At 42.6% G+C, this 18,556-nt stretch overlaps 1 protein-coding gene and 1 long non-coding RNA gene across 2 annotated transcripts; one reads left to right on the top strand and one right to left on the bottom strand.

Moving 5' to 3' along the window:
* Window positions 1–507: 507 nt before the first annotated feature.
* OOEP (oocyte expressed protein) lies at window positions 508–1,866 on the bottom strand. Its single transcript, XM_015078197.2, has 3 exons — window positions 1,555–1,866; window positions 1,171–1,350; window positions 508–799 (listed from the first exon to the last, which is right to left on the bottom strand). The coding sequence occupies exons 1-3, from the start codon at window positions 1,742–1,744 to the stop codon at window positions 720–722; spliced, it is 450 nt and encodes a 149-aa protein (XP_014933683.1). The 5' UTR covers window positions 1,745–1,866; the 3' UTR covers window positions 508–719.
* A 27-nt stretch (window positions 1,867–1,893) lies between these two features.
* LOC113598506 (uncharacterized) lies at window positions 1,894–10,199 on the top strand. Its single transcript, XR_003419131.2, has 3 exons — window positions 1,894–2,023; window positions 7,322–7,428; window positions 9,902–10,199. It is a non-coding gene; the product is annotated as an uncharacterized LOC113598506 (long non-coding RNA).
* Window positions 10,200–18,556: the final 8,357 nt, after the last annotated feature.

Here is an 18,556-nt window from a genome sequence, read left to right as displayed (position 1 = left end):
AATTAGTCCTAGCATGGTAATGGGTAATGGAAAAACAACCCAGCTCATGCAGAACACCTGTGTAGGCCTCGGAGCGAAAGGAGACAGCTGGCTTGGTGGCAGGATGCCTTCCAATAGTCAAGATGCCAAGGACCCTGGCTGTACTCTGGTGAATCACAATGCCAACAGAATAAATAAGCAGTCACCTCAGGTTTCATGTTGGAACACCCAACCATGTGCAGGGAGGAAGGCTCCACTCCAAAAAGAAAATGCACCGTAGGTGGTACCCAGGGGCCAAACCACCAACTTCAAAGTGAGAGCCCCAGAGAAGCATTGGTATTACCTGTGAGCTTATTAGAAATGCAAATTCGTGGGCCTGTGCTTAGGGGCCTGTGGCCATAAAATCATAAAAGGGCTAGTAGATTCCAAATGATAGAAGCAAAGGAAAAAATAAGACCACTACCATCAGCCTTTTACCCACCTCTCACATCAAGACATGAATGAACAATCTTTTATGTATTTACTTAATTTTAAGTCAGCAAAGTTCTTTATAGCATTGGACAAAAAGGAAATTCAGTTCTTTGCTAGAATGGCACTACAAACTCACTTTTGCATCATAATAATCAGAGCACTACCCATCAAGACACAGGAAAAAAAGAATGCAGAGATTTATGCATACTTGCTTCTCTTGAACTTTAGCAGCAGAAGCAGGACTGTTCTCACAATCCTCCTGAAAATAGTTACACAATACGATGTTCAGGAGTCTGGGGACCTGACGCATGGGTCTTCAAGAACTCCTCAAGTTGATTCATCTTCTCAGCTGGATAAGGAAAAATGCTCACTGTTCCAAAGTACTCAGCATTGGGGGGGGGGGGGGGAGGGGGGGAGGGGAAGTGCTAGCAGCATCACTTCTCAGATGGAGACTCTGAACCTGAGATCTGGACACAGTGGTAAAACCAAGCTGAGGATGCGTGCGCAGTGACGGGCTTGAATGTGTCAGATTTGCTTTCCCAAGGTCCTATTTGCACTCCTCTCACAAAGGGATGCCCAGAAAACTGGATGCATGCAGAACACTGGAGTTAGGAAACTGCAAAAGGTTTTGCTATGGTAATAAAGGCTGGAAGAAAGGCAGGTACCGCCAGGTGGTTAACCAGTGGCTCCCTCCACTTGCAGGTTTTCAGAGACGCTCACCTCGGGCACGATGTTTCCGGTGCCAGTTTGCCAGGCTCAGGAGCACGCTCTTCACCCGATTCTGTACACGGGGCCGTCCGAAGATGGTGATTTCAACTAAGTCCCCAGAGTTAACTATGTCCACCGTCAGCAGGACTTGGCTCATCCACTCTATTTCTGGAATGATGGCTCTGTCTGGGCCTAAACAGGAAAAGAGAGACTGAGGGGAAACATGGTCGAACGACGGTCAGTGGGAGCTAGATTTGAAGGCCAGGAGAGGAAAGCGCAGGAAGGTGGGCATCTTGGTGTCAAATGTGGCCTGCAAATCAGGCAGAGACTGTCCAGAGTTGCTCTGGACCGTCGGACTGGAGGGGTTACAGCACCAGCACACCTAGGGTGGCTCACCAAAGATCGAGTCAGCCAGCCATGCCTCCAGGTAAAACACCAGTGGGTCTCTCAGTTCCTGCACAGGAAACCACCATGGCCGGGTGCGAATCCGAGGTGGTGGAAGTGGTAACTTCAGCAGCCTGCCCAGGGACTGGGCAGGCGTGCATTGGTCCCCCTGGGCCTCAGCAGCACCTGCATCGTCTGCCATGCTAGTCCCGCAGCCCAGGAAGAGCAAGGTCCGAGCAAGGTCCAAGCAGCCCCCGCAGAACTCCAAGGAGGCGCGAATCCTGTGCTCCCTTTTAAGTTTCCCGGCCAACCCCGCCTCTTCCTGCGACCCCGCGCGCGCGGTTCCGGGTGAGCTCACCCAACTGACCCCCGCCCTGGCGCCCCTGCTCCGTGGCGCTGAGAAGGCGGCTCCCGGATTTCCTGCTACTAGCATTTGAGTTCCAGCCCGCTCTCAGAAGCTGTCCTTGGTCATCGCCGCTGCGTAAGGTCTCACGTAGCCTTTAAGGCCCCTGCGCCGGCACATAGCTGATTAACAGTGCGGTTTGAATTGGCAGCCTTATTGCCCCAAATCACTTTCCGTGTCTAGGTTAAGGTTTCTATGTTACCTTCCAGGAGTAAGTAGGTAGATCAGGCCAAGGGCCGGCTCATTGAATCTACACTTACTTTCTTCTGCTCCCTGTTGTCTCCTGACTCTACGGTTGGTTACTGCTTCAAAATGATTCAAGCAAGTGTGTCCTGTTTTAAAATATAAATGTTAGAGGGGTGCCTGGGTAGCTCAGGTTAAGCCTCTGATTCTCGGTTTCCGCTCAGGTCATGATCTCACCGTTTTTTGAGTTCGAGCCCCATATCGGGCTCTGCGCTGAAGAGTGCAGCTTGGGATTCTCTTTCTCTGTCTCTCTCTCTGTCTCTCCCTCTCTCTCCCTCTCGCTCTCCCTCTCTCTGCCCCTCCCCTGCTCCTGCTGTCTCTCAAAATAAATAAACTTAAAAAATAATAAAAATTTAAAAAAATAAAATATAAACGTTAGAGGTAGTCCTTCCAGAAAATGTAGCAACTATAAATCCCGTTTAATTCTAACATCCTAAAACAACTAGTGTTGATGCACATTTCTTCCCAATATTCTTAATTATAGGTAAAAATTTAAATTATGAGAGATTTCACACATTCAAAAAGTTGTATAACAAATACCTATGTAACCCCCACCACCCCCCCCCATTTAACAAGATGTTAACACCTTCCCACTTTTGCCTCACCTCTCTTCTTTAAAATAGATGTCACTTAGGGGCACCTGGGTGGCTCAGGTCATGATCTCCAAGTTCGTGGGTTCCAGCCTCATGTGGGGTTCTCTGCTGTCAGCACAGAGCCCATTTGGGATCATCTGTCCCCTTCTCTCTTTGCCCTTCCCCCACTGGTCCTCTCTTTCTCTCTCTCTCTCCCTAAAAATAAATAAACTTAAAAAAAAAAAAATTAAAGGGATACCTGGGTGGCTCAGTCGGATCTCATGGTTTTGGAGCCCTCACGGAGTTGGAGCCCTCAAGCTCCATGCTGACAACTCAGAGCCTGGAACCTGCTTGGGATTCTGTGTTTCCTTCTCTCTCTGCCTCTGTTCCACTCATGCTCTGTCTCTGTCTCTCAAAAATAAATAAACATTTACAAAAAAATTTAAACATTAAAAAATGTTATAAAATAGGTATCACTTAAAGCATCTTTCCCTTCCCACAGGAAATCATTGTTCTGAAGCTGATATCTCATGCATGTTCTTATACTTTTTCTAATGCATTTCTAGAAATCTTGTTTGGTAGTTGTTCTAGAATAGATAGCATATTGTGCAAACTGTTTTGTTCTTAACAATTAGCTATGATGCGTTTGTTTTAAAAAAATCTTTTTAATGGAAAATTTTGATGATTTACAAAAGGGTGATAGTTTTAATGTCCTGAATTCCCTCATCCACATCATCTGGGCTATAACACTTATCAGATAATCTCTATGAGAGGAGATACTGACTCTAACTTTAGTGGATATTTTTATTTCTTCAATTTAATTTTAAAAATCAATATAGTACTTGCACATTGTAAAAGAAAACCTCTCAAGGATATAAAATAATATATGAAAGTTCTCCCTTTCAAAAAAAATTTTTTAATGTTTATTTATTTTTGAGAGACAGAGTGTGAGTGGGGGAGGGGCAGAGAGCGAGGGAAACACAGAATCCAAAGCAGGCTCCAGGATCTGAGCTGTCAGCACAGAGCTGGACGCAGGGCTTGAACCCACAGACTGTGAGATCATGACCTGAGCTGAAGTTGGACACTTAACCGACTGAGCCACCCAGGCACCCCTAAAGTTCTCCCTTTCTTTTTTTTTTTTTAAATGTTTTTACATTTATTTATTTTTTAGAAACAGAGTGAGACAAAGCATAAGCAGGGGAGGGGTAGAGAGAGAGGGAGACACAGAATCTGAAGCAGGCTCCAGGCTCTGAGCAAGAGGTCAGCACAGAGCCTGATGCGGGGCTCGAACCCACTAACTGTGAGATCATGACCTGAGCCGAAAGTCGGACGCTCAACCGGCTGAGCCACCCAGGCGCCCCTAAAGTTCACCCTTTCAAGTATTCTCCCTCAATCTCTTACTAATCTTTTTTCAGTTGTGTGTATTGTGAATGTCTTCTAGTTTAAGTTGTTTTTTCATGTTGGGGCACCTGGGTGGCTCAGTTGGTTAAGCGTCCGACTTCAGCTCAGGTCATGATCTCACGGTCTGTGTGTTCCAGCCCCACGTTGGGCTCTGTGCTAACAGCTCAGAGCCTGGATCCTGCTTTGGATTCTGTGTCTCCCTCTCTCATTCTGTCTCTGTCTCTGTCTCTCTCTCAAAAATAAATAAACATTAAAAAAATTTTTTTAATTGTTTTTTCATGTTAAGGTGTCTTTTGATGAGTAAAATTTTTAATTCTAATATAGTCAGACTTGTAAGTCTTTATAGTAAGTGCATTCCATGTCTTGCTTAAGAAATCCTTCCCTGCACTAAGGTCTAAAGATACTCAATATACTTTCTACTAAGAATGCTAAAGTTTCTATCTTAACATGTAAATCTTTGAATGATCTGGGGTTAGTTTTTTAAACTTGGGCATAAGGCATGTAATTTCATCTTTTCATAAATTGATCATTTTTTTCTTCAGCAATTGTCTTAATGATACATTCAGCTTGAGGCCACTTCAAATGATCTCCTTGAAAAATTTCAGATTCCTACATACAGTGTGAGTTAGCCACAAGGCTGGTTTGTGATAATTATTAGGTCAAGACATACTTGAGGAAAGGCAAGGTCTAGACATGTTCCTTTGCCAATCACATCTAGATAGCAAAGTTTACTTCTGATTTAGTTTTATTTTGGAAGTATAGTCATTTGGGATCTTAGCTTTATGCATAAACTCCATATTAAGTTTCCTACATTTAGCAAGTCTTGAGTTTTATTTGCTGACCTTATGCCAGCGTCAAACAGTTTTTTGGGATTTAGCAGAATCTGCCAATATGAATCATTCTATTACCTCCAAGGCTTCTTGATTTAACTTTGGTGCAAGGGGTCATGATTTGAATACTGCTCCAACATTTTCTAGCTCTGTGGCTGAATGCAAGTTAAGCTGTCTCCACCCCATAAAGTAAAAAAAAAAAAAAAAAAAAAAAAAAACCCACCAAGAAGACTTCAGCAGATCGCATGCTTTCATTTTCCTAGCTTAGCCCTGGAGGAACCAGTCTGGAGAGCTTTGGGTTCAGACAATAAGTATATGAGTGAATTGATTTTGTAAATTCTCATTGAGAAGCTTTGTTCTTCATAACCTCACTTCTTGCAATTTTCAGGTCTTAAGAAATCTCTACACAGTGAAAAATGGTACAAAGCCTAATGATGACGTAACACTGATTTTTTTGCATCAAATAATAATATCACAATGTATGTCACAGGAAAAATGGTTAAAATGAAGAAAATAAACTAGTAAGGAGATGATACTCAACAAATCAGTCAGACTAGGAGCAATTATGCAGAAAAGGAATATAAAAAGGCCTAATAGTTGTGAATATAGGACATTTTTCTTTTTTTTTTTTTTTTAGGACATTTTTCTAATGTTTAAGAGCATTTACAAACAGTAATTATACACTAGTTCTCTTGGATGGATGGTTGGATGGATGGATAAATACAGAGACATTATACCACACTACTAAATAATACTCAAAGTAAGAAATGAAAATCATCACTGATGGGCTATTTAGAATATAAGGATAATTTACAAAGTACATTTTAAAACATTATGGGAAATGTACATTTTTAAATCCCCTCTAATTTTTAATCCCCTCTTGTTTATCCTGTCTTCTCCTCCGCAATATAGTTAACTATCATTCATTTTTGGATTATCCTTCCATTGAAACAAATGTATATACAAGTATCTGGGAATTTTTGCTTTTACTGTTTTGTAATATTACATATATTTTATTGTACTCCTTTCCCACCAACTTTTTATTTTGAAAAAATGTAAACCTATGGGTATTAACAGATGTATGATATCTACCATTACAATATTAGACTAGGTTCCCCTTCCTTTTGTGTGTCATTTTCTTGTTCCGTCTCTGTGTCTTGGAACTTCTCTTTGTCCTTCAGTGTCCTGATGAAGTGCCTGTGTAATTTTCTTTTACCCATTACGTTGATCAGTCAGTCAGTGTGCCTTCTCCATCTGAAAACATAGGCTCTTACAGTTCTGGGAACTTTTTTGAACTATTTCTTTGGCAATTTGCTCCTCAACATTTTCTCTATTATTTTCTGAAATTTCTGTTAATTGATTGCCACATTCTATGGTCGATCTAGATTCTTCCTGTATTTTTCTTATATTTTCTTTCCTATTTGATAAGCCTCTTTTATTCTTTGGATATTCTTTTTATGATGTTATTTCATGAATTTAATGTCTTATCTTTCAGAAGATACGAATGCCTTTTCAAGTTTTCTTCTGTTTACTACATTGTTTCTGTTTTCAGGTTTCTTTTTCCTCTTTTATGTTAGAGATTTTCTGGGAACATTGCTCATTATATATGGCTGTTCCCATTTTATTTTTTTTTTTACTGTTTATTTATTTTTGAGAGAGAGAGAGAGAGAGAGAGAGAGAGACAGTGTGAGTGGACGAGAGGCAGAGAGGGAGACACAGAATCTGAAGCAGGCTCCAGGTTCTGAGCTGTCAGCACAGCCCCGAACTCACCAACCTTGAGATCATGACCTGAGCTGAAGTCAAAGTCAGATACTTAACTGACTGAGCCACCCAGGCACACCGGTAAGTTTGTTTAAAAAGATAAGTCCAGGGACACCTGGGTGGCTCAGTCGGTTAAGCGACTGACTTCAGCTCAGGTCATGATCTCGCAGTTTGTGAGTTCGAGCCCCGCGTTGGGCTCTGTGCTGACAGCTCGGAGCCTGGAGCCGCTTTGGATTCTGTGTGTGTGTCTCTCTCTGCCCCTCCCTGTTCATGCTCTGCCTCTCTCTCTCAAAAATAAATAATAAAACATTAAAAAAATATTTAAAAAGGTAAGTCCATTTGTTCCTCCCCTCCCCTCCCTTCCACAAAGCCTCCCAACCTTGACTCCTGAGCTTCTAAATTTCTAGGTGAATTGTTAGAGTCAGCACATCCTGAGTATGGACTAAGAACTGAGTTCTGCAAGTGGGAAGTGCCTGGGGGAATTGAGTTGTATGCCAATCATGTGCCTATTTTAAATTTCATGCCACAAGTTTCTTATTCTAATGTGACTGCTCTTCCCTCCTCTGTAGGGCAACTCAGACCTAAGGAGGCCAAGGAAGCCCTCAGAGAATGGCTCTTGAAGGAACTGAATCATATTGCCCATGCACCATGAAGACAATTGGCCCCACCTTGTGAGGTGGGCTGGGCCCTGGAAATTGGAGAAAAACAAGTATACTCAGATCCTCACCTTGCTTTGGCTTTCTTGTTTCTTGAGCAAATAGATTTATTTCAGAGCTCACCATTAATCTGAAGAGTTAAAATTTAAAAAGACAGTTCTGTGCTGGTGGCCTTGTGGGAAAGTGTTTGGTTTCCCAAGAGGTTGAGAGTAAGAGTGAGAGAGATGGTAGAGTTGGCCTGTAGTCACCAGGACTCTGGTTTCATGGGCCTTCCTGATTTTAAACACAGGCTTGAAGTAGCTGGGGGTGGGGGTGTCACTCCTGGCCCCAGAATGAGTCTATGTTCACCTCCCCTCACAACATCCCATAGCTGTTGGTGGGCGCCTGAGGTGCCCTGAGGTGTGTCTGGGGTACAAGACCTTAGTGTGGAACCTTCATGTTGAGACCTCTTGGGGGCTCTGGACTAACATGGCTAATTCCCTCAGTAGGGAATTTCTCCAGAGGCCCTGTAGTTGGAACCACAATTTAGAAACATGGCTCTGAGGGCACGGGTGCATGTTTAACTCCATGAAGAAGAGTTCCAGTTTCTCCTGCAGGACACCCTCGTCACTGGTGCTGAAAGACTGACATAGGCTCTAGTCCACATCCTTGTGGCTTCCACCTCATGCTTATTGGTTCTACTTTGTCCCTGCTCTCTCTGCTTTATATCATCTTCCCTTTCCTTCCAACTGTCTGCCCAGAGGTCTTCAAGTTGCAGCAACTGCTGCAAAGCTAACAACCTTACAAAGACTAACCAGCTTCCACAATGATGTCAGGTCAAATCCTGACAATGAAGGGAAAAATCTGTCATTACTAGCAGATGATATGATTGTTGAGGGAAATAAATAAAACTATTAGTACTAATGAGAGAGCAAGTTTATCAGATACAAGAACAACATGCCAAAATCAATAGTGCACTAGTATACTAACGGACAATGATAAACAGAAAACAATAATTTAATACCTTTTTTTTTTTTAATGTTTATTTATTTTTGAGACAGAGAGAGAGCATGAACGGGGGAGGGTCAGAGAGAGAGGGAGACACAGAATCGGAAACAGGCTCCAGGCTCTGAGCGGTCAGCACAGAGCCTGACGCGGGGCTCGAACTCACGGACCGCGAGATCATGACCTGAGCCGAAGTCGGACGCTTAACCGACTGAGCCACCCAGGCGCCCCCAGAAAACAACAATTTAAAGAAAATCTCAAATAATAAAAAACACAAAGTAATAGACCAAATAGAATAAAACTATAAAAGTTTTCTAGACCAAATAGAATAAAACTATAAAAGTTTACTGTAAGATGTAAAAGAGGACCTAAATAAACAAAGGACTATACCATTCATTCATCAACCTAATGACTGTCCACAGCCAAATCCCAAATTCCAACAGATTAGTCACTTTGGAAGCTGACAAGGCACTAAGTCATTATGCTGGAAATTGATATATTGTGGGTAGAACCAAGTATTTACACCACATTTCTTGTAGAAACTCTTTTGGAATAATCAAGATAAGGAAAGCACCTTATTTAGAACTCAAGCCAGTGATAATAAAAAATAAAAGGTGGAATTAAAATATTACCATTTTGCAATCACTGATGGGATAATAGACCTAACCAAATGATCATCAATGAACACAAAAACTATTAGATGAAAGGCAGGTGGAAAAATTCATAATAGGTGAATCAGGATGACAACACTTGAACCCACTGGTTAGTTTTCAGTATTAGAAGTGTATACATGCCTCCTGATATTCAACAGGAAGTAAAGACCACTGCAGATAAAGTCTTCCTTCCAAAAATAAAATTGAACCTGAAACTATTCAAGCTTCTTGCTCTAACTACCAGTTTTTAGGAAGCATGGAGATGGGTGAAATGAAGATACAATCAGCAAATGAAGCATGGAAAAATAACCTGGTTTTCTAGGTCATACACATGTAAAATTTAAAAAGACTGAAAAGACATTAATCAAATGTGATGGGAAGGTCTTTCCAACATCTGGATTCAAATAAGTAACTGTAAAACTTGAACAGGATCTGGGCAGGATATATTAATAAGCTGCTATTAATTTTATTAAACATGATGATGGCATTAAAGTTATGGATTCTCCTCTACCCTCTATCACCAGTCCTGACTTCTCCATGATCTTCCCTCTAAAGCTTAGTGTTCTGGAGCACCTGGGTGTCTCAGCTGGTTAAGCGTCCTACTTCGGCCCAGCATGATCTCATGGTTCCTGAGTCTGAGCCCAGCATCTGGTTCTCTGTTGTCAGCACAGAGCCCTCTTCAGATCCTCAGTCCCTCTCCCTCCTCCTCCCCCACTTGCATGAGAGAGAGAGAGAGCTCTCAAAAATAAACATTAAAAAAATAAAGTTTGGTGTTCTGATGATCCCATCCTCTAGTTCTATTCTTGTCTTCACACTTGCTTCTTAAGAATTCTTATTGATTCCCAAATTTGACCAGGTTTCTAAACCCTGATCTCCACCCAGAACCTCTCTCCTGATGCTACCAGATCCACCAACTATGAAGTCCTCAAGATATCAGAAATTCTACAGGTTCCAGTCTCAACTCGGTGTCTCATTCTTTCCATTTAACTTGCTTTCCAGAACAGATGACCAGCATAATAACCCTGAAGCATCTTCTTCAACTCCCTTTTACCAATCCCACATACCTGGTTGAATACTGAGGGACCTAACAACTTCTGTGGGAGGGTGCTCTTCACTAACTTCTAATAAAAAGGATATACTTTTTAAAGATATAATTTGTCACCTACAAAAATGTAGTTTGCAGCCTCTATGACTTAGTAGTTAAATGTCTGGGACTCCATCCTACCATAACTCACAAATAAAGCAACATGAACAAAGTTTTTTCATTTCAGCATTGTTTGCTATAGTGCCAGAGTTTTGAACAAAAAAAAAAAGAAAATGATTAAAATTTGGGAACCAATTATCTAAATCACATAAACGTAATACAGTGCATTGCAAGCGTTAATACACACACACACATACTAGAAAGAATGAACAGAATATCTTTGATGTACTGTTGACTAAAAAGACCAAGTTATAGATTCGAACAGCATGACCTCAATTTTGTATCAAGCCCTCAATAGCCGTGGCTGGTGCTTCTGGTACCGGACAGGGAAAGCTGCTGAGGCTGCAGACACAGACAGCCATGCGACAGTGGGGTCAATGCCTAGGGTGCGAGTGAAGAGACGAGTCGATCCCAGGATTGGTGTTGCAGGTGCTAAGTCCAGGAGACTAGGTGCCTCGCGTCCAGCCCTCGCCACCCACCGGGACCCCGCGGGCAGTGGCAACCTGCGCACAGGACCAAGTCTCACAGCGGCCACTTCTGTGCCTTCAGAGACCGACCCACCCGGGTCTACTTAGGACTTAAAGTAAAGAACATAACCAGAAAAAAAAAAGGAGACAGAGAAAGTCCCTCCCCACTCGGCGGATGCGACTCTTCCTTACCTTCTGACTACGAAGGAAGCGAGTAAAGAGCAGCGGATCGCGAGGTCCCTAGTTGCTAGGATTGGATGGCCCCGCCCCCACATGCCCTGCGGGCCAATGAGCGACCAGGGGCGGGGCTCAGCGACACCTCCGAAATTTGGCGGCTCACTGTTTTTCTGGTCTTGGCTGTGCACTCCCTAGGTGAGTTGAGCTTTGGTTTCTCTTTGTGGCCTGATTATATCTGACTTTAATTCACGACTGCAAGTGGACCTGGGAACCTTAGGAAGTTCGGCGGTGGTCTTTTCCACCTGGAAGCAAGTCTGGCTAAAATGTGTTTTGGTGAGTGAGCACAGAAGTGATGCCCACGTGAGGCCCTGTCCCTCCTCCTCCCCAAGCCCGCCAGCACCCGGGACACCTGTCCGAGTCCCGCTCCTCTTCCCCCCCCCCCTCCACCCCAAGCTCCCCCAACTGCCCAGCAAGTTTCGGAAACTTTCACCCTTGGACCCATGTTCTCTTTTTTTTCAAAAAATTTTTAATGTTTCTTTATTTTTGACAGAGCGTGAGCGAGGGAGGAGCAGACAGAGGGAGACACAGAATCCAAGCAGGCTCCAGGCTCGAAGCTGTCAGCACAGAGCCCGGTGCAGGGCTGGAAACCACAAACCCGGAGATAATCACCTGAGCCAAAGCGACTGAGCCGCACCACCCACCCCCAACCCCCAATGTTCTTCCCTCACACAGGCCTTAACTTTGAGCAAGTCCCAGCAAGTCCGAGCAATCGAGAGAAGTGACTGCAACTGGGCTGAGGCTTGTAAATTCCCACTTGGACCCAGATGAGGTTGCGGACCAGGGATCACTGTTGCTCTGGGGGCTGGGGACCGGGCCATATGGGTGAACCAAGTCCCCGATGGATGGCGCTCCTGAGGTGCTCGGGTGGAGCGTTGTTTCCTTCCCACCTCAAGCTGAATTGTATACTGACAGGGAGGGGAGAATGATTAAGCCAGGGCCCACTTCTCCAACAGGTTCAGTAGACACAGTGCATGAGACCCATGACAATATTTTATTATTTTTTTATTTCTCTATTTATTTTGAGGGGGGCAGGGCAGAGAGAGAGAGAGAGAGAGAGAGAGAGAGAGAGAGAGAGAGAATCCCAAGCAGGCTCCATGCTATGAGCACAGAGCCCCACGAGGGGCTCTCTGATTCCACAAACCCTGAGATCATGACCTGAGCTGAAATCAAGAGTCTCCGCTTAACCAACTGAGCCACCTAGGGTGCCCCACCCATGACAATGTTTTAATTAAAAAATATTTTAATCAGTGGCACTTGGATGGCTCAGTTGGTTGAGCATCAGATTCTTGATCTCAGCTCAGGTCTCGATCTCAGGGTGGAAAGTTCAAGCCCCACACTGGATGTGGAGCCTACTCAAAATAAGAAGAAACCTCCCCCAAAATATTTTAATCAGTGGGGTGCCTGGGAGGCTCACTGGGTTAAGCATCATACTCTTGATCTCAGCTCAGGTCATAATCTCACAGTTCCTGAGATGGAGCCCCGAGTAGGGCTCTACCCTGACAGCTCAGGGCCTGCTTAGGATTTTCTCTCTCCCTCTCTCAAAATAAATAAAATAAACTTAAGAAAATATTTGATTCAGAAAAAAAGAACATTATAATAATGAGCCCTGTCTCATTATATTTGTTTTTATGTCAATGCCATGGTAAAGTACAATATTTATTTACTTAGTCTTTTTTAATGGAGCCCTTTAGGGCCCAAGAAGGCATAAGTGCTCAGGACCCATGAAAGTGATAATGCTTTTATCTAGTGATGTGGAATCCCAGAGGCCAAAGGACAGTGGCAAGGCTCTTTTGGAGGCCCAACTCAGATGTGCATCTAGAACTCCATTTTATGCTGCACTTCATGGAGCAAGACCCAAAGCCAACCCAAATCCCGCAAGCTACAAAAATTAATGGTTGCTGAGGTGTCAAGGAAGGCTCAGATTAGAGGCCTGCTCCCAGCCCTGAATTTGAAGACCAACATGTTCTCATTTTCCACCTTCCCTTCCCTCTGTATTTGCCTATGTTATTATAGTCTGGAGTTTTTATTGGAACTATAAAAAATGCATTTCTTAACCTTTGGATTGACTGATGGGGGAGAAGAAACTTATCTTGTACTTAATTCTCTTTTTAAAATTGGACTTTCCTTGCTGGCATACTGACTTGAAATGGCTTGGGGCAAGTCAAGGTAAAGGTGAGCTCTATGACCCTTCCTACAGTCCCCTTCAAGCTACCTCTTTGCTGACAGAATTAACCTTTTCTTAGGTAACAGAGGAGAGAAAGGAAAAAGGAAAAAAGTAGCTCAGGGTGAGGAAGAAAAGTCTGCCCTGCTGATTACAAGGCCAAGAGGACAGGCACTGATAAAGCCAGCTGCAAAGTTAACAAGAAAGTGTTTCTCCCAAAGACACACTGCACCCATAAATTCATAAATTGTAATAATGATTTCCCCTTCCTCCTTTGAATTTTTTAAAAATATTTATTTATTTTTGAGAGGGAGACAGAGAGTGAGCTGGGCAGGAGCAGAGAGAGGGGGAGACACAGAATCCGAACCAGACTCCAGGCTCTGAGCTGTCAACAGAGAGCCCGACGCGGGGCTCAAACTCACAAGCTGGGAGACCATGACCTGAGCCCAAGTCAGACACTTAACCCACTGAACCATTCAGGTGCCCCTCCCCTCCCTTCTTTGAATGACTACTGTGTTCTTACTAAATGAGAAACTTTGCTTTCCAAGATTATAGACTATCAGAAACTGCTGTTTGAAATTCTATCAGTAACAAGGAAACATTCCACTTTTGCCTGGAGGACCTAGTCACTTTGACAGAGAAGGAGTCTTGATTTACAAGTCAGTTGCAGAGTTTCAGTTAAAGGTCTACTGGAGAGGCACCTGGGTGGCCCAGTCAGGCATCTGACTTCGGCTTAGGTCATGATCTCGCGGCTTGTGAGTTCGAGCCCCGAGTTGAGCTTTGTGCTGTCCAGGCTCGGAGCCTGAAGCCTGCTTTGGATTCTGTGTCTCCTTCTCTCTCTGCCCCTCCCCCACTTGTGCTCTGTCTCTCTCTGCCTATCAAAAATAAATAAAACAAATGGAAACAGCTACTGGATACAGCATTCTAAATGTATCTCAGTTTTGCAGTTTGCAAGGAAATAGGACCCCACTTCACAGTTAAGATCTGATGTTCATCTTACACCCACAATCCAAAGCAACATTTTTATTAATGTAAAGTTTACCTACACTTCATTCTTCCCCAAATCCTGTAAAAAGAAAAAAGTTTTTTGTTGGTGAGATGCTCCATGGTTTTCTGTTATGCATTGTCCTTCATTAGAACGAGTCCATAAATCGGGGCGCCTGGGTGGCTCAGTCGGTTAAGCGGCTGACTTCAGCTCAGGTCATGATCTCGCAGTCTGTGAGTTGGAGCCCCTCATCGGGCTCTGTGCTGACAGCTCAGAGCCTGGAGCCTGTTTCAGATTCTGTGTCTCCCCCTCTCTGACCCTCCCCTGTTCATGCTCTGTCTCAAAAATAAATAAACGTTAAAAAAAAAATTTTTTTTTTTAAAAGAATGAGTCCATAAAACTGGCTTTGTCAAACTACAGGCTTGTCCCCAGTAGTCTTATACTGACTAGTATTTGGGCTAGGACAATTTGGAGCAGGGTCTGCTGAGGTTTGCTTGTGAACCTCACTGCCACAGACCAAACTCTCCCCTCCACTCAGTAATAATGTATACCTCCAAGACCAAGGCCCCCGTGTTTTACTCGCCGAGGACTCTGTCTCCAACTGTATGTTTGTTTCATTTCTTCCTGATTCTGGACTTGATCATCTATCTATTTGGCACTTTTTTTTTAACGTTTATATATTTTTGAGAGAGAGAGAGAGCAGGGGAGGGGCAGAGAGAGAGGGAAACAGAATCTGAAGCAGCTCCAGGCTCTGAGTTGTCAGCACAGAGGCCAACATGGGGCTCGAACTCACAAACTTCAAGATCATGACCTGAGCTGAAGTCAGATGCTCAACCGACTGAGCCACCCAGGTGCCCCTATTTGGCACTTTGATATCAAATTTTTTATTCATCTAGTGAGATTTGGGGCATGCTCTGGTGAAATATGGTTTTCAACTTTATCTCCCCTCAATGTGCTTTGCTACCATCTTGTATGTTGTCTGTATTTCTTCAGTCTTGTCTGTGCATGAGAAATTCATTTGGGAAAGAGCCTCTGTGTGTGTTCTGCCTCCTAGAAGCATGCTCATTTCTTCAGCCAGCAGTTGGGGTGGCCATTCCAGGACTCAAGTGAGGTAAGTGAGATGCCTAGGATGTAGAATTTAAGGAGGTAGTCATCTCAGGGGCATGTAAGTGCAGTGACAATGTAGTTTCTTCCTAACTGATCAAATTAAAATTTCCCCAAGAGAGAGAGAAAGAAAGGAAGAGTGTGAGTAACTTCGGATACATATGAAGTTATCATTGAAAAAGCCCAATTTTCTGTTGTACTTTGTTCATCGGCAACAATCATAGTATATTTTATGATGTAAATCAAAAGGTCCTGGAGGTCTGTCAATATCCTTTTTGTTCATAATATGTTCTTTGACTACAATCTTATGATTATGTTTTACCATTAGAATTCCATTTTCTTCCATTCTGCTATTGCTGATTAACATAACGCATTTTCCAGATATATTTAGCCTTATTCTCCTGGCAGAGATAAATTGATTAGTCTTAAACTAGCCCTGATGAAAAAATGTAAAGGCATATACAAAAACGTTTCTAGTGAAGTCCTCTTTGCTGATAATATAATCCGATAAAAACTGTAAAGATGAAACAGGACCTGGAGCCAAAACCTCAAGACCCCTTTAAGCACCTCCAAATAGTTTTTATTGTGTTTCCCCCAGCAGCAGGATTTAATGTTTAGTCATTACATGTCTATTTTCAGGATAGACCAAAGTTTTTCCCAAAAAAGTGTTGGGTTGGTGGCATGTGGAGATGCTTGATTTTGTGTTTCCTGCCTAGGAAATTCTGAGTTCTACCTCCAGTGATAGAGACACCAGAACCATTATGAAGGAGCTTTGTAAGATATTACATCTTGCTCATGATCTCCCTGTCCATCCCACCTTCATTCTTCAGGTATGATAGAAAGGATAAACAGAACATTCAAACATCTATGTTAGCCAAACTTTCAGAGAATTCTAAATTTCTTCGATATAAATCATTACTGATAATGACAACTCCCTCAGGAGTGCATTATTTTCTCCCTATGAACTGATAACCAGGCTTTCCCATATGTCTGGACATACTGCTATTTATCTCAATGTCTCATATTTAGGCTAACATTAGCTAAATATTACAAGTACATACTGTCACACTCAGTTGGTACCAGAAGCATTTCTACAACATCCTCTTCACAATTTAAATTATCTTTGGCCACCTGGGTGGCTCAGATGGTTAAGCATCTGACACTTGATTTTGGCTCAGGTCATGACTTCATGATTCCTGGGATGGAGCCTGCTTTGTGCTGATCCGGCTTTGTGTCGAGAGCCTGGAGCCTGCTTGGGATATTTTTTCCCCCTCTCTCTCTGCCCCTTCCCCACTTGGGCTTGTGTACTCTCTCTCACTCAAAATAAATAAATAAACATTAAAAAAGTAACTTAAAAAGCAATAATCCTGCAGGAGCAGATGATGGCATGTAGGTGACCCTTTCATCTAAAAAGGCTAGATGTGGTGACACTGATACCAGTTCTTTGACACATTGTTTCTTCACAGTACCCACATGCCTGTTTGTTTTATGAACATACTTGCATCCTATGATTCAATAACTTTACTCCTAAATCTACTACATGAGTAAGCTAAAGAATCATCAAATGTATGATTCCATTTATATCAAGTTCAAAAACATGCCAAGAGAAGGGAAGGTCCAAGGACCCTGGTAATATTCTTTCATTTGATCTGGAGGGTGTTTACAGCTTCCTTGAAGACGCATTGAGCTTCAGCCTTATGATTTGTACACGTAAGTAGATAAATTAAAATTATTTTAAAAAAAGAGTTTAGACATCTACTGATCAAGTACAATTAGCATGTAGTCTTAATAAATTCTGATTTATCTATAAATTTGAAATTATTTCACAGAGGCCACAGAACAGAGTAAGTGCCCAGAACACAAGAGATAGTGATCAAAAAAGGAGGAAAGTAGACCCAGGTTTACAAACAGGATTTGGACATCCCTTTGGATTTCAGTCTCTGAGTCAGAGTTCTGCCTTCAGGCACTGGAGAGCTTCACTTTAGATATGTAGAGTAAAACAGTCAGTGGAAAGAGCTGAAGCCCAAAGCTACTTGTTGGCAAATCCCAACATTGAAAATCATTGAAGAAAATATCATAGCGGAGGGAGGAAAGGTTGAGAAAGTGAACTTTTACTTTGTCAAAGGCTGCAGTGGTCCAATTGGGGTACCTGGGTGGCTTAGTCGGTTAAGGGTCCAACTTTGGCTCAGGTCAGGATCTCATGGCTAGTGAGTTTGAGCCCTGCATGGTGCCCTGTGCTGACAGCTCAGAGCCTGGAGCCTGCTTCAGATTCTGTCTTCCTCTCTCTGCTCCTCCCTTGCTTGCACTCGGTCTCTCCATCTTTAAATAAACAAACAAACAAACAAACATTAAGAGTCACATGCTCCTCCAACTGAGACAGCCAGGCACCCACCTCTATTTTCTTGATCAAGTAGTTTGCAAAATTGCATATGAGCCAGGAGGACATGATCCTATTAGTGGGCAGTGAAAGGGTCCAACAAGGAAAATGACAAGGATGTGAAGAGTAATTGCAACACAACCTGAAGGAAGGAAGTAATAAAGTGAAAAAATCTACTCAGTAGAAAACAAAACAAGTCAAAGTAAAAAGTGGGTCTTTTGAAAAGACAAACTTGACAAATCTTTAGCTCGACTGACAAAAAGATTTAAATTACTGAAATCAGAAATGAAAGAAGGGATATAATCACTGACCTTACAGAAATAAAAAGAATTACAAGGGAATACTATGAACAAGCATATGCCAACAAATTAAGTTACCTGGATAAAATGGGAAACTTCCTAGAAAAATACAAGCTGCTGGGGTGCCTGGCTGGCTCAGTCGTTAAAGCATGTGAGCCCCACGTTGAGTGTAGATATTACTTAAATAATTCAAACTTTAAGGAGTCAATTAATGTAATATACAACGTTAATAAAGAACATATGATCATCTTAACAAATGCAGACAATGTGAATAGTGTTTTGGGGTGATGGTGCGATTCAGAGCCGACAGCCAAGAAAGAATTCTTAAAAACGTCTTTGGTGCAAAAAGGTGATTTTTTTTTTTTTTTTAAATCATGGGGACAGGATCTGTGGCAGGAAGAGGTGCCCTGGGATTATGCTGAGTGACTGCTTATATACTGTTGGAGTTGGGGGCGTAAAGTCAAGAGAAAGTTTTTTAAAGGGATATTCTTATGCTAAAGAGGATTTACGGATTACTGGAGGCCTAGGTATTATCAGGCTAAGGGTGTTTTTCCCTCTAGCAAAGCATTATTAAAATGGTAGGGAGTTCCTGGAGATTAGGTTATTGATTAGATAATTGTAAACTGATGGAGACTCCATCAGTTTAACCATTTGTTTTCTGTCCTTTCCTTTATTCT

This window comes from Acinonyx jubatus, chromosome B2 (assembly GCF_027475565.1).
Source record: "Acinonyx jubatus isolate Ajub_Pintada_27869175 chromosome B2, VMU_Ajub_asm_v1.0, whole genome shotgun sequence".
Taxonomy (NCBI): domain Eukaryota; kingdom Metazoa; phylum Chordata; class Mammalia; order Carnivora; family Felidae; genus Acinonyx; species Acinonyx jubatus.
Note: the sequence above shows the minus strand (reverse complement) of the source record. Positions and strands in the feature narration are given on the sequence as shown.

Excerpts from the sequence above, each read along its gene's own strand:
- OOEP (XM_015078197.2), bottom strand. The coding sequence starts at position 1,744 with ATGGCAGACGATGCAGGTGCTGCTGAGGCCCAGGGGGACCAATGCACG. Across the intron at positions 1,351-1,554 it reads GCTGGCTGACTCGATCTTTG|GCCCAGACAGAGCCATCATT; the intron begins GTGAGCCACCCT and ends TTTCCTGTTTAG. Across the intron at positions 800-1,170 it reads CCGGAAACATCGTGCCCGAG|CTGAGAAGATGAATCAACTT; the intron begins GTGAGCGTCTCT and ends TTCCTTATCCAG.